This window comes from Pteronotus mesoamericanus, unplaced genomic scaffold, assembly GCF_021234165.1.
Source record: "Pteronotus mesoamericanus isolate MK-2021 breed Mesoamerican mustached bat unplaced genomic scaffold, CSHL_Meso_final scaffold_232, whole genome shotgun sequence".
Lineage (NCBI taxonomy): Eukaryota > Metazoa > Chordata > Mammalia > Chiroptera > Mormoopidae > Pteronotus > Pteronotus mesoamericanus.
In genome coordinates, this window is record NW_026555311.1 from 2,433,094 (window position 1) to 2,455,548 (window position 22,455).

Consider the following 22,455-nt stretch of genomic DNA (forward strand, 5'->3'; position numbering starts at 1 on the left):
CCTTCCTCTCTCTCTAAAAATAAATAAATAAAATCATTAAAAAATTATGCTAAGTGATATACAGAACAACAAATTATAATGAAAGTTAAATTTTAAACTGAAAATAAAAATACTGCTTATTAAAACTATGGATAAAGGCAAAACAATAGTAAGAGGAAAATTTGTATATCTATAAGAGAGAAGAGAGTCTGAAAATTAGTTTGATAGACATGAAGTAAGTTTTAAAGCAAATGCAAGATTAACTCAAAAATGAAAAATAAAGTAAATAATAAAGATAGAAGCAGTAATTAACTAAAACAAAAAACAAGTATACAATAGGAAGGATCTGGTCAGTTAAAAGCTTGTTTTTCAATAGCACTCGTAAAATTGATAAAACCTCTTGTGAAATTGACCAAAAATAGAAGCTACAAATAACCAATGCTGGAATAAAAAAAGGAAATATCACTATAAATGCCACACACATAAACATGTAAGAAAAACTATTTTTAACAACTTTATGCCAATAAATTTGAAAATCTAGATGAAGTGAATAAATTTGGGGGAAGCTTACCAACACTGACTCAAGAAGAAACGGAAAACTGCAATAGTTCAAAAATATTTAGTGAAACTCCAAGCCAGCTTATTCCAAACATTCAAGGAAGAAACAGGTCCATTCTTACACTCCTCTAGGTAACAGAAGAAGAAACACTTTGTTATTCATTTCATGGCGGAGCAAAATTTGATACCAAGGAAAAATGAGTAAGGAATATTTCTGAGTTAATTTCATTCATGGTCATAGATGTAAACTTCTCAAGATCTAGTAAAGTCACATCACAATATAACAACAAGATCCAAATGAAATCCATTATATTAATGTAATGAGTCCATTTACTCATCTGAACCTGTAGGAACTAGGCTGGGAGAATATGCGGGGGGGGGGGGTGTTAGGTCTTGTCCTTTACTTTTCCACTTTCCAAGAAAGAATTGATTACCTACAGCTACTCTAGCCCCCTCCACAACTCCCACGGAGGCTAAAACTTTAATCAGCCTCTGTTTGAGAAAGATAGGGAAAATTGCCCATCTATTACTCTCAATTTTGTTATTCGGTATGGGTAGGGGAGTTATTGATGAGTTTTACTGTTACAGTAAACCAAATTCAGCACAATGTGTTAAAAGGATAAAATATTTTGACTAAATCAGATCTATCCAAGGAATGCAAAGTTAGTTTAACATTTAAAAAATCAGTTAATTATTTTCCACAATCATAGGTTAATACAGGAAAAATTATATGATCATTCCAGTAAATACAAAACCCACATTTGCTTAAATTCAGCTATGAGCTTAAAAACTAAGTAAACTAGGGTTTTCTTTTCTTTCCTTTTTTTAAAAAACCCTCACCCAAGGATATGCTTATCGATTTTTAGAGAGAGAGAGGAAGGGGAGAGAGAGGGAGGAAAACATCCATCGGTTGCCTCCTATACGCACCCTGACTGGGATTGAACCCGCAACCTAGGTAAGTGCCCTGACCGGGGTCAGAACTCACCACCTTCTGGCGCACAGGAAGATGCTCCAGCCAACCGAGTCACCTGGCCAGGGCTAAACTAGGGTTTGCTTAATCAGATGAAAAGAAGCTACAAAAAACTACAAGAAACATCCTATTTAGCATATGTTTGAAAACCTCCTCTTGGAGATGATGAAGCAGAAAAGGGCCCCTCCTAGCACCATCGTCACCACGGCTGCTCCACATAGGCAGGCGTGTGCGGCCATTACAGCGACGCCAGAGAACAACGAAGACCACTGCCTTTGGAGAGGAAGAAACCAAACTATCATGGTCTTAAGATGGAATGATTACATATGTATCAAACAAAACATTTTACAGATAATATATTAGACTTAGTAAGAGAGCTTACAGCAAAGTTACCAAAAAAATAAAATCAATATAACAATTTGATTGCATTTCTATATAAGAGCAACAAACAGAAAATGTAATTTAAAAATATGTCATTTACAAATAACATCCAAAAATAGCAATTAGAATAAATATAAAAGAATGATGTGAAAAACATGTATAAGGAAAATTATACCTTACTGAAAGACAATTTTGAAAACCTAAACAGATATACCATGTTTATGGAACAAAAGTTTCAAAATACAAATAAATTATTTACCTCTAAATTGACTTCTGGATTCAGTGCAATCCAACTTGAAATTCCAAGAGACGTTTTGGGGAAGGAAGTGACATATGACAAGGTATTTCAAAATATTTTTAAAATTCCAAAGAAAATACTAGCCAAGGCATTGAAGAAAGAGGAAGAGAGAAGGGGGAAGGAAAGGGACAAAAAGGGAATGAGAAAACTCAGGTGTCAAGTATTTAGAAATTATAAAGCTATATTAATCAATACCATGCTGTATCAGTGCAGGAATAGACAGAAATGAGTAGAATAGAAGAGAGAGTCCATATATGCCCAGCAATATGAGGCATGGGGGACAATTCAGAGCAGCAGAAGCAAAGTTGCACTTAGTTCACCAGGATATCAGCTATGAGACATGCATACCCGGCATAGATATTACGACATATCATATATCCCATATACTATATCTGATCTATATCAGATATGTCAGTATTATTTTTTTCCATAATTACCCAAATGTAGAAATAACCCAAATGTCCATCAACAGTGGAGTGGTAGGATGGATCAAGTATCTCTGATACACTCATCCAAAAAATATTTACTTAGAAAAAGTGGGTTACTTGAAACAAAATGTGTAAATCTGTAAACCTAACGTTGAGTGAATAAAAATCAAAACATACAAATTATGGTTACAGTATAATGCGATCTATATAAGGTTCAAAAGTCAGCAAAATTAAACTGCAGTTTATAGGGATGCTGCAAGGGTGGTTAAGCAAAGCAAGGGTGTGGTTACCACACAGGCAGGGGAATGGTCTGTCTCGGCGGGAATGGGGGTGTTCTATTCAGGAGAGGTCTTCTGGGATGTAAACAGTGTTCGATGTCTGGACTTGGTTTATAGTTACTGGGCTTTCTAACCATTTGTTAAATGTTACCTGTAATGCTGATGAATATTTCTTTATATTTTGCAATAGAAATTTTTAAAAATCAGTATAATTAGCCATCCCATGAAAATCAATTTTCTGACATGGCTGAAAATTAGTTAGCTTTCTACTTGTTTGTTAAATGCCCAAACATTTATGCATGCCAATGTGTGTGTTATCTTTCACAATAAAAATATATAATTGTATAATTAGACTTGCAATGAAAAACAGAAATCATCAGACCGTTTTGTCTCCTAGAGGCACAGTCAGATTTTCTGGTGGGTTTTTCCCTTTGGTGTTTACCTCATCATTTCTAAATAATAAGCTTAAAGTGTTGTGTCCTTATTTTTCACTTTTACATACTATTTGTAGACTGTCTATATCCACAAAATGAGGATATGGCTTTCCTATCTACCGCTTTTTCTCTGGGCTCACCCACCCTATTTTCCTATTCTCTTCCTCCCCAACTACATTGTTTTTCCTTTATGTCAATTTGATACTATTATTTGGTATTTACATTATTAGGACTATGTAAATATTCTTCATAACCAGAATAATTCAACCCTAAACTTCTGTCGATGTGTCTATTAGGTTTTTTTTTTTAAATCTTGGAATTATCCCTCCAAAATCCCTCACTTTTTCCCTCTTAGTTTGAACCATAATTTACATTATTATGCTTACAAAATATTTTGCAGAGACTCAGTAAGTGGTACCAGATTTGCTGTCCACTGAAAACAACTACAAAATTGGACAGTATATGTGTATGATACAACTTTTTTCAGGTATTGAAAAATGAGCATCACAGAAGAGAATCTCATGAGGTGAGCCCGGTGTTACCCAGTGATTGTTCTGGCGTTCAGCCTGGAGGTGGCCTTTCTGCTCTGAGGCTGCAGTTCAGACTTCTGAAGTGGTTGGAATTTGTCAGGGTGTCTGAGAAGGGGGAGCTGTGCAGAGAGGAGCACCAAGAGGTCTGCATGTGAATCACTGTGGGTGTTCCACTTAAGGCCAGGCTGCTGAAGCAAAGGGTGAAACTCTGTGACTAAATAGATTTCACCTGCCATAGCCTGAGAGCAAAAATGGTTACACCAGAAGGCATGCAGTTCCGGGTGACCCTGGAGTACTGCATAGGTGGTGGAGAGACCTCAGTGAAAATTTTGGAATGGAGAGGACATTCTAAAAAGGCCAAACCTAAGAGGAAGTTTCACACTCTGCAGTAATGGACATGTCCTAAAAATGAGGTATAAACCAAAATTAGACCCATTCCAAAATAAATAAATAAATGAAACCAAGGCTGACAAGATGAAAAGTAAGTGCCAATAGTTTCAGTGAACAAACTGAACACTTGTGTATAAGGAAGATGTGACTTTTTCTCTCTACAGCATGCCATACACAATGTTCAGCATATGCTAAACAATCTCTAGCTATGAAAAGAAATGGGAAAACATGAGCAAGAGTCAAGAGAAAAATACAGTTTTTGAAAAGCGGTTCCTGGTTACCCAGATACTGGAATTAAAAAGCAATGACTCTCGGCAACTATTACAAATATACATGTTTATAAATGAACAAATGGGCTCTCAACAGAAAAATGTAATTTATAAAAAAATTCAAAGGGAAATAAGAAAACCGAAAATGGAATATATGAAATAAAAAATTAATTGTAAGAACTTAAAACTGGATTGAAGATGTTAGAAGGAAGGATCAATGCCTTGGCTGGGTGGCTCAGTTGGTTGGAGCATTGTCCCACACACCAAAAGTTTGAGGATTCAATTTCTGGTCAGGTTGTGTGTTCCATCCCTGGTCAAGTGCTAATTGGAGGCAATCAATCAATGTTTCTCTTTCACATCAATGTTTCTCTCTTTCTTCCTCACCCCTACTTTCTCTCTCTTTCTGAAATCAATAAAAACATATCCTTGGGTGAGAATTAAAATAAAAAAATTTAAAAAAGAAGAAACAGTCAATGAGCCATTCCATCTGAGAAATAGAAAGAGAAAATATTTTAAAAGTAAGACATGAGGACCTCTGGTCAAGATGGCAGCATAGGCAGATATGGCTCGCCTCTTTGTGCAACCACATCAAAATTACAACTGAAATATAGAACAACCATCACTCAGGGATGTCAGAAATTGAGCTGAACAGAATGCTGACAACTATAAAATTGAGTTGAATAGAAGTCTAACAACTATGGAATTAAAGAGACCACATCCATCCAGACTGGTAGGAGGGGCATGAACTTGGAGTGGGCTGGTCTCTTGTCCATGTGTGGTGGGTAAAAATTCAGGAGGGATATCTTAGGAGCAAGGAGTCCCAGACCCATACCAGGCCTCACAGCACAGGGTTCCAGTGCCAGGAAGATTAAGTCCCCACAACTTCTGGCTGCAAAAACCAGAGGGGATTGAGTTGGTAGAAGAAACTTCTGAAGCTACAAGCAGTTCCTCTTAAAGAACCCACACATGGACTCACCTACTCAGGCTTATTCTCTCTGAGCTCCAGCACCAGGGTAGCAGCTTGAAAGACACCAGTTGTATATAGGGAGAAACTGAAGTGCCTGATGTCAAGGTGAGCAAAGGCCATTGTCCCTTTACTAAACCCTCCCCCCACAGAGCTGGCAAGGTGGTGCCATATCTGAGACCCCATCAAACTGGCGAACACTGTATGACCTGTCTTGGGGATCCTGAGACGCTCTAGCCCACCCAATTTATGAGCCCACCAAAGTTGCTTTTCCATAAGAATGGCTGGTTTTGGCTCCTAAATCCTATCAAACAAGCAACAGCTGGCTTCAGTGAGCCCTAGCAGCAGCCAGATTGGGAGTCACAGCTTGGCTTTGCCTGGGAATCTCTAAGCCCAGCACAAGTAGCAGCCACCTCAGATTACTTTACAGCTCAGGCAGAGCTGGCCCTGAGCAGAACACAGGTAAGGGCTGACCTTGGCATGTACCACCCAGGAAACAGCTACAGACCATGTGGAACTACCACCCTGCCCCTGCACAGCTGATTCTCTACAGATGGCAGAGACTGGTGGTCAGTGCTCACAGCCAATCCTTGTAGCCGATGGCCTGGGTAAATCCCTCCCATTAATCTGCCAACAGCAACTAAGGCTCAACTACAAGAGGAGAATATACTCACCCCACATGAAGGGTGTACCTTGAGTACCCAGCTTGGGTGATAGGGGAGGCTGTGCCACTGGACCCTACAGGACACCTACTACAGCAGGCCACACTACAAATACAAAGTCAAAGCAGCTCTTCCTAATACACAGAAACAAACACAGGGAGGCTGCCAAAACAAGGAGACAAAGACCCATGGCCCAAATGAAAGAACAGATCAAAACTCCAGAAAAAAAACTAAATGAAATGGAAATAAACAATTTATCAGATGCAGAGTTCAACACACTGGTTATAAGGATGCTCAAGGAACTTAGTGAAGACCTCAGCAGCATGAAAAAGACCCAGTCAGAAAGGAAGGGTACACTAATTGAAATAAAGAACAATTTACAGGGAAACAACAGTAGAATGGATGAAACTGATAATCAAATCAATGATTTGGAACATAAGGAGGCAACAAACAACCATGCACAATAAGAAGAAGAAAAAAGAATTTAAAAAATGAAGATAATATAAACAGCCTTTGGGACAACTTCAAGAGGTCCAACATTCACCTCACAGAGATGCCAGAAGGAAAAGAGGAAGAGCAAGAAATTGGAAATCTATCTGAAAAAATAGTGAAAGAAAACTTCCCTATTTTGGTGAAAGAAATAGACATGCAAGTCCAGAAAGTACATAGAGTCCAAATTAACGGACGCAAAGAGACCACTCCCAGACACATCATTATTAAAAGTCGAGGTTGAAGATAAAGAGAGACCTTAAAAGCAGCAATAGGAAAGAAGTGAGTTACCAGATCGTTGCCAGATGGGAAAGGGGAGGGAGAGAATGGGTGAAGAGGTGAGGGGATTAGGAATTACAAATAGGTAGTTATAGAATAGCCATGAGGGTGTAAAGTACAGCATAGGAAGTGGAGTAGCCAAAGAACTTATATATACGTGACCCAGGGACATGAACAATGGTGGGGGGATGGCCTGAAGGAGTGAGGGGCACTGGGTGGAGGGGGGCAAAGGGGTAAAATTAGGACAACTGTAATAGCATGATCAATAAAATATAATTAAAAATATTAAGATATGGACAGAGCAATTATTGAGCACTATCCATTTCTCATGTGCTAGAAATAGAACTAATCTCTTTCATTGCATTTACTTTAGTGTAGTATTTTTTTGTTATTCACAAATTTTAAAAGCTGTATATATTATTAATGTTAAAATCTTTTCTCCTGCTTCCATTCCACTCCATAAAGTTTGGTTTATTTGTTTTATAACTTGCTCTTTAGTAGTCAGCCCTTTGTAATTTCTTGGTGTTTTAGGATGTAAAGTTTTAAATCTAGATTTGGTTTTCTTCCCCATATTAATATATGTGATGGTTGAATTGTGTCCCCAAAAGAGATGCGTTAAAATCCTCACTCCCAGGACCTCAGAATACAGCTTTATTTAGAAAGAGGATCTTTGCAGAGTCAACCAAGTAAAGTAAGATGAGGACATTAGGATGGACCCAAATCCAATATGACTGGGGAAATTTGGACAGACGCAAACAGATGGAAGGTGACATAAAGAGGCCAGTGTGACAACGAAGGCAGAGACTAGAGTGATGCAGGACAATCTGAGAACCCCCAGGAGCTAGAAAAAGTAGGGAGGGATTCTCTTTTAAAGAAGCGATTTTCAACTTTTTAAAAAATCTCATGACACACATAAACTAATTATTAAAATTTTGTGGCACACCAAAAAAAAAATTTTTTCTCATCTGACAAAAAAAAAAAAAAAAAAGGTATAACTTTCATTCATTCACACCAGATGGCTCTTGTTGTGTTGGCTGTTTTTTGTTTTGTTTTGTTTGGTTTTTTTTGACAATCTAAGGGAAAAGAGGTCAGTGCCCCCAACTAGCCAGGTATTGCCTGTTTTAAAAACTTCTGTGGCACAGCAGCGCGCAGCAGCTCGCTGTTTGAAAATCGCCGCCTTAGAGCCCCAGAGGCAGGGCGGCCCTGCTGACACCTTGATTTCAGATTTTCCAGCCTCCAGACTGAAACAATGTTTCTCTTGTTTCTAGACATAGGTTTGTGCCAATTTGTTACAGCAGCCCTAGGAATCTAATACAGCATCTAATTTCTGCTGCAACATTTCAAAATAGCATTTTTCTTTTCTATTTAAAAAAATGTTACCTGGTTTATCATATCTTAAAAATCATTAGTTTGGAGTTCTGTCTGTCTGTATTTGTATTTTCTTCTATCAGTCTCCTTTTTTTTTTATCCTCAGTGGAGGACTTTTGAGAGAGGGACAGGGAGAGGGGGAGAGAAACATCGATGTGAGAGAGAAGCATTGATTGGTTACCTCTCCTACGCATCCCCAACCAGGGACTGAACCCACAACCTTGGCATGTTGCCTTGACCAGGAATCAAACCAGTGACCTTTCGATTTACAGGACATGCTTCAACTAACTGAGCCCCACCAGCCAGGGCTCTTCATTTCTGTTTTAACTCTTTTTTTCCTTGAAACAGTAAGTGGTTTATGTGTTAATCTTCCTCCCTTCTTTACTGCATTCTCCATCTACTTGTTTTACCCTTCCTCCCTTTATTATCTTTCTCTTTTTCTCTTTCTTTCTTGTTCTTTGGAATACCTTCGTTTAGTTTCGGTAAAGGCCGCTGGTCAGCGGGAAAAAACAGCAGTGCCTCTGAGTGAAGGGAGTAATGTAGGTTCCCATTTTATGCAGCTTCAACTAGTTAGAAATGCTGGTTAGAGAGCAAAGCAATAACTTGAAGACTTAGTGGATTTTCTAAATTAACTTCCTCATTCTTTATCTTCCTTAAAAACGCATTGCCCATGTGGCACTTATTACATCCCTCTTTGTTCTACTTCTTCCCAAGGTCTGAAACCATTGAGAGAGTGTCTGATGTCCTTGGCAAGGCTGCCTACTTGGAAAAGAGGATGCTATGAGGGACCAAAGGGATGGGGCAAGGTGGGTGAAATTATCTCTGGAGTCCAGCCCCCAGTTAGTTTGGGCATTTGAGGGTGCTGGTTAAAAAGGTGTGGCCTTGACATTTTGTGAACTGTATGCATGGCCATAGTGTCTCCCATATGAGGCCACATTCTAAAGAGGGTTCTTGCTTTGATTTTGGAGTTGAGTAAAAAGCCAAGAGAGGAGGCTTTCCATACTCATGTGCCCAGAAAGGATGCATCATGAATTGGGGGCTCTGAGGTGTACCAGCTTGTCCCCAAGCCAGGGGCACTTGAGCCAAACAAATCTCTCAGAAATCTTCTTGAAGAGTGTGACACCCAGGATCTTGCCCCCTCTTCCCGATGCCTTCCCGTGCTGTCACCAGAGGCCTAACAAGGACAGAGAAACGTCAGCTGCAGAGCACCTGGAAGGGAAAGATAGGGCAGCTGGATGAGCAGCTGGCCACGGAGCGGCCCACGTTTTGCTCTTTGAGGGTGGAGGTAACATGAGGTATATAGCTGTGCAAGGAACTTTTCTGAATCAGATCTTTTGGACAATATGGGATACTGTATAAACATACTGTTTATCAAGTGTGTTAAAAGAAAATGCCAGCCCCGGCTGGTGTGGCTCAGTGGATTGGATGCTGGGCTGCAAACTGAGAGGTTGCTCGTTCCACTCCCGGTCAGGGCACATGCCTGGGTTGCAGGCCAGGTCCCCAGTTGGGGGCATGTGAGAGGCAGCCCATCGATGTATCTCTTGCACATCAATCTTTTCCTCCCTCTTTCTCCCTTCCTTCCCTTCTCTCTAAAATAAATAAATAAATAAATAAAAATCTTTAAAGAAAGAAAGAACAAAGCAATGCCAGACTAAAAGGGCCTGTAAGGACAGGTTTCATCTGCTTCAACCTGCATTTGTTCCTTTTACTTGGGATACATGCCTATAGGACCGTAAGCTCCAAGAGGTTATAAGCAACATCTTATGAGGCAGCTTCACAATGCTTTGCACAATTGTTTTGTGAAAACTACATGAATGACTAGAAAACATTAAAATTCTTCATGAGCCCATACAAAGCCAATAAATTTTGAATAATTCTTTGGCTTATTAAAAGTAAAAATAATATTAATATACAAAATAAACCCAAAGCACTCAGTTGCCTAAGTTTACCCTTCCCCGCCCTCCCCCTAAACTCAGACTTGGCAGGTTCCTGACTTTCCATGACCTGCCTGCTCAAACCAGCTTCATGGTGGATGTCAGAAACTTGGGCTGAGTGAGCGGTGACCCAAGTTGTTGTCCCCCTGACATGCAGAGCTTGCCCGGAGCCCTTTATAGGCTGGTGCTCCATCCCTTAGCTGCTGTAAGTGTCGGTGCTAATGGGTCACAGTGACCCACCTTCCTGACGGGAGTGTCTGATGGTGGTCGCGCATCTCAGGTCAACAACTGAGTGAGCCAGTGGTACAAAGGCTGGCTGTCAGTGGTGCCCCCTCAATCTATGGACTGTGGTCTGCTTCTTTCTTCCTCCTTGATGTGTTCATTCTCTATGGGTTCTTTTTTATAAGAGCACAGCCTCAACAGAGTGTGTATATACCCTGAACCCTCATCTTGGGAACCCACCTTACATCTCCTCGGTCCCTCTGCATGACTGTGAGCAGGGCAGGAAGCGAAGGCACCAGAACTATGTTAAGACTTCGGAAACCAGGGTTGGGGTGTCCCTGCTGGCCCATCCTCTTCTGTTCCCACCCGGTCCCATTTTCATAGCATTAAGTTTATCTCCTGGTTCTGGGAGAATGATGGCGAGGCTGCCAGTATACGGTGAGCTGGGGACTGTGCAGATTTCCCAACCTTTATTTTTACTTACTTTCATTGAGTGTGTGTGAGCTAGTGCAGATGGACTGGAAAACGCTGCTTTTAATTATCTTCACAATAATGACAGTCTGCATTTTACACAATTAAATTTTTTAGACTCCACTTATGAACATGATGGTGGCGTTTTACTTGGCATAATAGAAGCCATTTAGGAACGCACTTGATTGTGCATGTGTGTGTGTGATTCCATCCCCATCCCTCATTTTGAAGAGATGAGGCTAGTTTTAAAATTTTCTTTTATGGTTCTGTTCCACTTTGTGGATTTTTGATGGTGAAATTTTAGTTCTCAACCACTTCTTTCTCTTCTGCTTTAAAAGCTTATGTTTTAAACACTCAATACATTGTTGTATTTTAAAACACTTTGTAAAATCTTGGGGCAAAAAGCTTATGTGTCAGTTGTCTCAGCCATTTAATTGATATGAATTCTGGGAATGACAATTAATTTTAACATTAGCTTAATTAAGCCAGACATTAGTCAGTCATAATTGGCAAAGGAAATATGCTGTAAAATTATGACGTTGTCTAAGAACAAACAGGATTAAATTTTGCATAATTTGTTCTTTTGTGCTAGTAAGAGTTCACAAAAATGATCAAAAATAATTACATTATTGGTAATTGCATACGGATTTATAATAACATATACAAAGAAACACTTAGGCTATTTGTCCAAGACAAATTTACACACATTTTTTTTATTGAGACATCCTTAACTTACAGTTGAATTTTTAGCACTTCCAGTTGTGGTACGGAAATTAAATTAATATGCTGTGGGATTCCTTCCTGCTTCTCCCTTACTGATAAACTGGTTCTTAGTTAGGTAAATGGGTTGAATAGTTCTTTACTTCCAGAGGAAGATATTAAGCATAGCAGAAAGGCAAACACCCACATGGTTCACCCAACTTAGTCACATTCACATTCATTGTATAATGCTGTAAAAAAGGTTTCAAAAATGTTAATGATCTCTTGCATGCCCAGAGTGGTTTCAGTCAAAGGTTCAAGCTGCTTTTTAAGTTCTAAGTAATTAAACCCAGACGTTCTGTGTCAGATTATTCGCTTTTGCTCTTTCTTTAAACACAACACTCCATCCAACCTGCATTTCTGATACTATGGGGAAACCAAAATGAAACATAACCAAGAGCAAAAATTGCCAGGCATAGTTCTGTAGAGAGACTTCCGCCAAAAAAGACAGTGTCATAACAGGGCTGTCAGCATCCTTACCCCCAGGATTTAGGGTATGAGAGCTTAAACAACTTCCTCTCCAGTATTTCACAACAACCTCTTCCTAGTGACTTTGGAAAAGGTAAAAAATTTACAAAATTGGGATACACAGGAGAGATTGGAGCATGAGTCAATCCTACACGTGTCCGATGAGGAGTGAAATAATCCACTCTTAATGGCAGTAAGACTCAGGAAGTGAAGGTGTGCCTCTGAGACACCATCTGCGAGGGTGCTGGCACCTGCGGAGCACCGGTTGCCTCCCCTTGTCTCATTAATGAATCAGCCGGCGGGCCATGCGGATGCCTTCCGAGTCCACTGGTTGAATACCTTCCTTGACTACTCTCTTCCATCCTAACCAGGCTTCTGCAATGTAGGACCTAGTTAATGTGAAGAACTAGCTTTTTACTCAGAATTGGCTTTGGACTCAGTGAAACAGGAAAAACAGAGGTGAGGTCCTGTAGGTAGGTACTTCGTGGCAACAAATTACCCACATCAGACAGTAGAGCAAGATAGAGACAGAGGTCTCCAAATCTTAATTTCATGATGATTACTTGGTTAATTAGCTTTAGGGAGCTGCCCCTCGGTGGAACTCAAAACAATTGTCTTCAGGGCTTGTCTGGGCAAAAGGAGAGAAGAGCCGAGACAGCTTTCACTGTCACATTTTAGCATTTCTTCAATCCACTGGCCTCTGGCAGGCCACCCCCTAGTGGGCCGGGATCCTCATGGGGGAGCTGTTCTCTCCTGGACACCTGAATGTTTGTACTGTGTCTCAGACCCTCTGGGTTTCGTTTCAGCAAAAGCTGGCTTATTTGACAAATTAAACTATGCTCGTGTGTTAACAAATGCTAACAGTCTGTGACCCCTTCCAAGCAGCAGTCATGAGATTTTACAGTAGCTTTCAGAAGACAATTGAACACACTTCCCTGGGCTGTGGCAGAGATTTTGAGGCAAATAGCTCTTAGTGCCTGTTGGATTCATTCTAATACACTTCTATTGGGTATTATTATTGCCTACCCTGTCACACATTTGAATCAGGTTATTATACATATAGACACAGGTGACCATACATATCAGGGTTTCCACTAAGAGCTACGTTCCTTGAGGCTGCCCTGACTGGAGCAGAAGAGATGAGGGAACAGTCTTTCTTTTATTCCAATGCCAGACGGCACTTTCAGAAACAAGATGCTGTTTATAGGGCCCTCGATGCCACGGAAGAACTACAGATGAATTAGCCGCTGTATGAGCTGCAGAGATGGCCTGCTAGTCCACGTATACCAGGCAGAAGAGAGGTGTGTGATTCCAGAGGTGGGGGAGCACCTTTCCAACCAGGAGATTAGGAAGGAAGGCTTCATGGAAGAAGCAGCGTTTGGACCAGGACTTGAAGGGGTAAAATTTGATGTGTGGCTATGACTTGGACTGGAGAATAAGGGAGAGAGGATGAAAGAAGAGGGAACATGTCTGCAGGAACAGACACAGATGACCAAGAATGCTTGAGAACACAGGTGCATCATAGGGGGCTCCAGAACAGAAGGCAGAAAAGAAACTTTTGTGCCAGGGCCTGTGAAGCCTTCAATGTCCAAGCAAGGAGTTCTCAGGTTTGTAGGCAGAGAGCCATTGTATATTGCAGAGCCCAGACTGTCCCCTATTCAAAGTGGCAGTTGTGTTTCCACTTGTGTTTAAAGTGGCACTTTAAAATGAGCGGCCTTGAAACAAGAACAGTCGGCATTTGTGTTGTCTGTCACTACCAGAACCAGAACTCTATGGATACCTCATTCAGGTGGCCAGCAATCTGAGAAGATGGTGGGTTATATACAATCAAAAACCATCTTACCATCTCATTTCAAGCCAATCTTTTTATAAGGATAAGAAAGGGTAGGTAAGGGGTTTGGAAAACATGTTAATTGGATAAGAGTTGCAGTCGGGAGGCGGATTTTCTTAGTACTTCTTTATCTGTTGATCAACAATTCTTCATCTGCATCACTGGGGGTCCCTCCTCGGAACACAAGGAGTCAGATACTGTCCCTACTGACTTGCAGACCCCCTGGGACACAAATGTTGAATCGCCTGTCCACCTCCTGGAGTCACGTGGTCATGCATTCCAGTTCCTGGAATGAACAGCTTTCCACTGTGCATTCATCACTTAAACTTATCAACTATAGCAAAGATCAAAATCTTTAACTCTTGAGTTCCCATGTCAGTCTGACAGCCATCGTAGGAGAGATCACGAGGAAAAAATTTGGGGGGTGGGGATGTGCTCTGAAGGTCTGAATTAGGCAGTGCAGTCGTCAGAGGGGAGGACAGATGCGTCAGGGAAAGGTTGTAGGTAGAAGTTACTAAAGCTTGATGACAGGCATGGTTCAAAGCATGGGGTAAGGAGGAGCGAGGGAGGCTATGATCAGAGGTAATGAGCAGAGACTGAGGATTGGTAGTTAAGAAGATTCTGAGTTTTGAGAACATGACAGTATTTCCAGATGAAGACATCTCTCAGGCCATTGGCAATTCCAGGAGTACACTGTCCAATCTGCACTTTGAAGTTACACAAAAACCTGTTAAAATAAACCTTCATTCAGAATCTCAGTGTGCTATTGATGTGTTTAATGCAAAATAGTAGTCTTCTTTGGAACCAACCTCAGTTAAAGCATTGTCCATAAACGATCAAAGCCCATCTGCACATTGAGAAGGGAATATATATATATATATATGGGCATCATCCTGCCCTAAAGCAGCTTGATACTGCTTACAGTATGGAGTGTGCAGCCTCACTTTGCTGTAATGAACTCAGCACTTTGCTTTGCAGACTGGGGTTTGAATCCTGGTTCTGCTGCATTTTATTTCTCTATGGCCTTTCATCTGTAGCATGAAGGGCTGGACTAGAGCCTCTCTAAGGCTCTCTGCACCAGTGATCTGTTTATCATGAAAAGGAGAGAGACGGTGGAGCCAACAGTGTCCATACGTCCATAGCACTTGAAGCATAGGCATTTGGGTTCACTTTTTTCAAGCTTATTGCTGTCAGTTGCTTACTTCTCTCACAGGTCCCCACTGAGATGTCAGATCTGTATGAGAAATGCCCACAACTCTCTAAGTTGCCACTCTGGTTAATTCACTGGAAAGTGCAGAGATGAAGAAGGCTTTTCCTTTGGGAGCTTACATTCAGGCTGATGAGGATGATAACGAAAAGTCAGACAGGACAAGGGCAGTAAACAGTGGGAGCACAGCAGGGAGGGGGAGAGATTTTCTGGAATTGACATTAGGGGTGGATGTGGGGGATGTGGACAGAGAGCGGGGTGGGCACCCTGGATGAGGGCACACCCTGAAGGAAGGTGCAAGAGGCTTTCGGGAGGTCTTTTGGGAGATCGTGGGAGATGTGGTGGGACTACAGTTGAGAGCCGGGCAGTGGAGAGTCCGGTTAAGCAAACGAAGGAAGTACAACTGCCTACTTTTGAAGTGGGAAAGAATGCCACAGAATTCTGGGCATTGTCTCCTCTTCAGGGTTAAGCAGTCGGTGGGAAACCAACCAGGAGTTCCTTGGAATGCGCCAGTCGTGTGCACAGGCTAAACTGGAAAGAGTGGTTACAGGAATGAAAAATGAGGTCAGAAGACCAAGACCTTGACCGCCCAGAGAGGACAGGGAAGACTGAGGAAGGCAAAGTCTCTGGCGACTCTTTCTGGCTGGAAAATTAGGAAACTGGTGCAAGTTGTTAGAATTCAGGAGAAGGTGCTGGCTGAATCTTGGGTTTGTGAGTTCGGGGTATCAGAGCATCTCCGTGAGGTGATTCAGTTGGACAGTTGCAGGCATGAGAAAGCCTCACCAAAACGGTCAGGCCCTGAGCGCAGATCTGGTAATCGCCTCAGACATGATGCTGATAATGCAGCTGAGTGGAAGAGAAAAGGACGTAATCCGGGGCGTTCATGGTGAGGGCGCGGGGAAAAGGAACTGCTGAGGACCACAGGAGCCCCTCACCTGCGAACGGTGGGTGCTCGGGACTGTGCAAACGGGCCACGACCTTTCAGGCTGACATGGATGTGGACAGTAGCTGACCCCACCTCTCCTCCGGTTTCCTTTTCGCAGGTGAGGAACAAGGCCAGGCAGACGCACTGATTAGCCAAGAGCACAGGAGGGCGGGTTCTACATCCAGAGTTAGGAACTTCCAGCCGGGGTCCCCGCTCCCCTCCCCCCTCAAGAAACTATTTTCTTTCTCTTTTCTCTCTCTCTCTCTCTCTCTCACACACTCTCTCTCACACACACACACACACACACACACACACACACACACACACACAATTTCAACCCTCGAAGACCCAGGATATTTGAAGTTTCAACCTGCACGTTAAGCCCGGTCTCCAGCAGGTATTTTTTCCCTTAAACCAGAGGGAGGCGAGGGCTGGGCGGGGCAGGGAGGGCCGGCAGGGCCAGCAGGGCCGGTGCTTGCGCCCTGAGAGCGCGCGCTGCGCTGGCTCGCCCGTCCCCGCCCTGGTGCGCGTTGCCATCCCGGTGCGCGCCCCTGTCCTGACGCGCGTCCTCGCACTGCACACCATCCTCACGTTGTCACCCCTACATCCCCCAGCGCACCCCGCAAGCCCCCGCCCGCAGTGTCCATCCTGGTGCGCGTCCCCGTCGCGGAGTTCTCGCCTTCCCCACTCCCCCGCCCCCGGTGCGCGCCCCCGCTCTGCAGCCCCCGCCCTGTTTGCGCCCTCGCTGCCGCGCGCAACGGGGAGCACCAGGCGGAGGGGCCGAGCCGCGGAGCAGCGGCGGGACCGCGCCGGGCCGGGGGCGCGCGGGAACGCGGGGGCGCGGCGCGAGGCCGCCCGACGGGGCCGCGCGTAGGAGGTGCTGGAGGAGGAGCGCTACCCGCCGGTGCCGCCGCTCGGTGCGGGTCAGGGATCGCAGGAGCGGCCAAGCCGCGGCCTGGAACAAAGAGGCGGGCGCGGCGCGATGGCGGACCGCAGCCTGGAGGGCATGGCGCTGCCGCTGGAGGTGCGGGCGCGGCTGGCCGAGCTGGAGCTGGAGCTGTCGGAAGGTAACAGGCCCGGTCGGGCCGCGCCGCGCTCTCTCCCGGAGGCCGCTGCGGGCGGGTGGGCGGGCGCGTGGTTCCCGGGGCGCGGGGTCCCTGCGGTGCGTGCCGCGGCCCGCACCTGGGCCACTGCGTGTCGCCGCCGGGCTGCGCTGCGGCGGGGCCTGGGGCGCGGGATGGAGCGGCCGGCCTGGCGGGCCCGTGTCCTTGTGCGCGTCCGCGCTCTGCCCCCGCGGCCCAGGCTGGGGACGTCTCCGCGCCGCTCGGCCTGCGGTGTTCTGGCCTTGTTCTAATGCGAAACTTGTCGTTGGACTTGAGGGTTTGATCACCGATGTGCAAGGCATCCTGATTTTCCAACGGCCTGTCCTGCTCAGGGAAGGTAGTGCTACTATTGTTCGTGCGTGTTGTGATGCGAAGGGTGGAGAGTCTCAAACCTCCTCCCTCAGGCCAGGTTCCTTTCCTCGCGCTCATCCCTCGGAATTGGAATTGATGACAGATTTGCAGCCGTGATTTCACGGAGTGTTCTGTACGGTTTCTTATTTGCTCTTAATGGTGGGATCATGTGCTCAACTGTCATAAGTTTAGATCGGGTTTTGCTATGTCTTAAAAAAAAGCCACCAAAGTTCTAAAATGTTAATATTTAATATATATTTAGTATTCACCTGGCTCACCCTCGAAAGGCCACGAACATGCTGTGGTGGGATGGGGAGGGGCCCGCTGGTCTGGGATTTATATTTGGAGCAGTGCAGCGTGGTGAACTTTGTGTGTGTGTGTGTGTGTGTGTGTGTGTAACGGTTTTGTGAGGGCCGGCAGCCAGAAAGTAAATTCATTCGTGCCAATTTCATCAGCAGGGAGGAGCCGATGTTGACTTTATGTTTTCCTTTTTAACACTTGCAGGGCGCAGAAAGGAATAAACGAGGGGGATGAGGTGTGGTGGTAGCTGCCTTTCAGGATGTCCACGGACCGTTTCTCTATTTCAGATACGGGGGTTCTGCTGGATAGCCCAGTGTTTTGTAATATTAACCAGTCCCGTAGCAGGAGAAGGAGGCTGCTTCCTGGACTCTGTGCTGAGCAGACACTGTTTCACCTGGTTGTGGGGGCTTTGCTAGTACCCCATACAGGGTGGGTCGACCGGGGAATACTACTGAGGTTACACTAGTGGATAAGTGTGTGCTCTGGACAGTGCTTGAAGAGATGAAGCCTGTATTAGAAAACATTTGCTGGAGTTCTTTAATTTTGTCGATGTTCAGATGGGTTTTTTCCCTCACTTACCGGCCCTTCAGAGCTCTAGTTTCTCATCTGCACCACTGCTGTATGGTTCACAGCACCTGCCACTCATGCATTATCTCCAAACAAGCGCTTCTGCTATGTCTGCATCATCCGAAGGTTAAGTGTCAACACCCCATCTGTGTTAGCAAAGCGGGAGCCACCTGAACTCCACAACCCTGCTCACCTCCCCTTGTCAGCCTGGAAATCAGCGCACCTTTGCTTCTCTGAGTCTAGGACAGTGCTCTGAACATGTGTCCTGGCCCCCTGCTGGGCTGGGAGCAGTCACTTATGGTCACATGAACATGCACTTGGGGCGCACTCACCTGTTAGATGACACTCACCTATCAGCAGCTTTCGCTCTTGGAGGGTGAGTAATATGTTCCTGCTGCCCAGGGGATGGCAAAACCACTTTAGACCAATGTGCACTCAGCCCTATTCTCTGTACAGATTTTTTAAAAAAGGGCTTAATGAATTTCTTATTGGGTGTCTGGACAGAGAAAGGGCTGTGTGTGTTTGCATGCAGGAAGCACATTATTGTTTTTCTTTCTGTGTAAATCTTGCTAGACCTCGCCTGACCACTGAAGAATAAAAGAGTCAGAGGGCTGTGGTGTGGGCTGGCGGAGCCTCAGCCCCTCCACGCTGCCCTTCCTGCCCAGCTCCCGCCACTCTGACGTGCCTTGAGGCTGCCGAGTTGATAGAGTTGCTCTGTAAGGTCACTTGGAATTTCAATTCTTGCAGCCACCTTGAATACTTTTACCAGCTTAAAGTAGATAAACCAACTTGTTTTCCAGTATTGCTTAAAATAAACCAAATAATGGAAGGATCAGAAATCTGTGTCTCTTCCCATTTTGGAACTTAAAAAATGCCCCAGCGTGCCCACCTTCAGAGTGAAGAGTTAAAACAGTTCTTGATGCTGAATTACTTAAGTGACTTGCTTTTACATTTTCTCTTTTATCAAGGTTCATGGGGAGAGGATTCTTTAAATTAGCCTTCATTATTTTATGGAAATATCAGAAAATATTATGGAAACGTATGTGGAATTTTCAGTGCACAGTTCCTACAGAGGAGGATGGAAAAAACAATTCCCTTTTAAGCACATAATATAGGTTGAAAAAACAGAGTGGAGTAGTCTGGCAAAGTTACTATGTGGCCTGCGAGCTGTTAACGGTTGCCTGTTATGTGGATTTGTACACAGTGGCCCTGTTTTGGTTTGCACTGTCTGATGGGAGTTGTTATAGATGCTAATATTATTTTATTTGATTGGGCCATTGTCTGCAGAACTCAGGTTTTTACTTTGCTGCTCTGCTGGTTGCATCCTTGTTTCTTTCTGCTGTCACTACCCAGTCCTCCCCTCATGGGGGAAAGCTAGCTCCTCTCCCATAGAACAGCCTTGTCAGCAATGAACAGGAGCCTTCTGGGGAGATGTGGGCACCAGCAGCTACAGTCATTGTTGCGGGGCCGGGGATTGTGGGTCTGCTCAGATCGTGGGACTGAATGCGAGAGGGGGAGGAAGCCAGCCAGTGAGCTGGCCGCTGCAGGGTGCCAGGTGCAGTGGCAGACACTCCTTTTCCTAGATCATTTTTTTTCTTCCCTTTTCAGATCTTGTGTTTTTCTTCTTGCCTTTAGGAGGATCCCCAAATAATTTCAATAATAATGAATAAACATTTGGCTGAAGGAAAAACTTTAAATGGAAATACCAGTCAAAATAGAGAGGAAACAGAGAACTTCTCAAAAAAGACAGACTCATGTCTTATTTTTAGAGAAATTCATTTATTGATTGAGATTGAGCAGTAAGTTTCTCTGTGAACTGATGCTTGTTTCTGGGGCTGCGCATACACTGGACTTGCAACTACAGAAGGCACTCTCCCCGCTCTTTCAGGAGTGGTTGGATTCTTATTTTGGTGGAACCAGGGAAATTGCCTCATGATATAGCCTGCGAAACTCTTTTGGTGTTTGCAGAAGAGATGTCTTTAAAAAATATATAGCAAGTCAACCCCTTTGTGGCTTTTTAGTTGTTGGTATGCCTCCTTACTTCCTAACTTCTGCTTGTGGGGCTTACTCAGTTCATGCTTTGCTTTGCCAGCTGATATACCAGATTACCTGAACTGTTAGTTTTATTCTACTATAGAGTCCAACTTAACATATTCTTAGCAGGTGTGAAGATGCCTGATGAAGGAAGTGAATGGTGATTTAAATGACAGCCCTTTGTGTTGGCCAAGGAACCAGTAATTTTTAAAAAAATTGCAGATGAGCAACCCGCGAGCAGCTTGCACATTCCTGTCACTGAAGAGTGGAACCTTAATGAGATAACATTTGGAAGGTTTGTAGACTTAGGAGTGGCATTTTGAGGGCTATTGGTCCTAGATAACAGATACGCTTCGCTTTAAACTTGAGTTCTGTCCCCCACACTCTTTCCAGCCCCAGTGCTTTTCTTGGAGGTTCCTGTTGCTACAGAGCTAACAGCTCTGCTGAAGCTTAAAGCTTAGGACCACCTCACGAAGTCAGTAAACTGAGGCCCAGATGTCTTGAATGCCACCCAAACTCTGTGTACATTCTCCTCCTGGAGAGGAAACAGTCGACTCTAGAAAACGAATGTGTAAAAGTTTTCTGTTCCCCCAACTCCCCCCCGCCGAGTCTCGTTGATAATTTGTTGTAAGTAGGTGAGCGGGAACGGGAGGGGTCCGCAGATTCAGGGCAATAGAAGCTGCGGTGCTGTGCTGAGCCACTCCAGCTAGAATCAGGTCTCAGGGGGGTTAACAGAACTTTGTGACATCCATCTCAGAATTGTCACACATAGCCATAAGTATCATGAAATGATACTTAAGTGAATGAAATGGAATGTTCATGCTAAATGTTAAATATTGTTACCTGCATTAAAAAAATATTTACAAAATGGCAGCATTGATACGTGTGGGATTTGAAATGGGTGGATTTGAATTCTGAGTTCTTCAGAGTTATAATTGTTACATTTGTTACATTTGTTACAAATGTAACAAATTGTTACATTTGAATGTTCTTTTCTCCATGAATGTAGATGTCAAATTTATAGCCAGGAAACTATGAAAGTAAACACATGCACATGCATGTGCACACGCGCGCATGTGCACACACACACACACTTTAAAGGCATAGATATGTAATATTGTTCCAAACTATTATAAGATATTTGCAATGTTATAGTTATGCTAGATCTGAACTTCATGGGGTTAATGCCATAACAACAACTCTATTTTGTTTTAGGCTAGGCCCACGGGTTTTATATTCTTGTTATGGTTTGAGGCTACAAGCTGTTGGATGTTATGAGTCACTTCTTGTCTTCCTCCTCCCAGCCTTCTTCAAATGGTTGTCTCTTTTTTTAGAGCCGATTTTTTAAAAAGCTGTGATTTAGGGGATGAGTTGAAGCATTCTTCTGAATTGCAAAGAGAATGTACTGGATCATCTTAGTTTTGATGTCGTGTATGTGGACTGACTCACCAGTTCAAATCCTAGTCATGTTATTAAGATCATTTCTAGTTCTCATAATTACTCAGGCACCTTAAAAAAGCAAATTCTTGGTGCAATGACTTGATTTAGTTTTGCGCATCAGTGTTCATCCTGGGAATCAGGGAAACGCCATTCATTGGCTGTAATGTGGATGGCGCCTCGGGGGATGTGATTGGTTTTCTGGCCACTTTTCAGGGGGTTGGTGCTCTTCCCACCCTCCAGTGTCCCCCTCTACTGTCAGGGCTGCTCTCTCTGTCTTGCTGATGTCCCATGCAAAGCTTACATACTGTCGTTGCCAGTGCTCTGTTCTTTCTGCTAAGAGGGTCAAAAACTTGTCATGTCTCAAAAGAAGTAATTCATCAGTTTGTCTCTGATAATAATAAATATGGCTCTCAGAGAGGAGAGGCAAACTAGGGGTCCCAGCTGGGGATTGGGGTACAGGAAGTCGGTGTAATGAGGAACAGGGTTTCTGACTTCTGAACATATGGACACTGCCCTTCTGTCTTCAGGACCTGATTGGGGTATTAATTGCAATAAGCCCTGAAACA

The 22,455-nt window shown here is 43.7% G+C and overlaps 1 protein-coding gene across 2 annotated transcripts in view; it reads left to right on the forward strand.

Moving 5' to 3' along the window:
• Nucleotides 1–16,924: 16,924 nt before the first annotated feature.
• DIP2C (disco interacting protein 2 homolog C) overlaps nucleotides 16,925–22,455 on the forward strand; it is a 425,367-nt gene continuing 419,836 nt past the window's right edge. For both annotated transcript variants that reach the window (XM_054591598.1, XM_054591599.1), the window contains exon 1: nucleotides 16,925–17,161. In XM_054591598.1, the coding sequence (XP_054447573.1) occupies nucleotides 17,077–17,161 (85 nt within the window). In that variant the 5' untranslated portion in view covers nucleotides 16,925–17,076. The remainder of the gene's footprint in view (nucleotides 17,162–22,455) is intronic.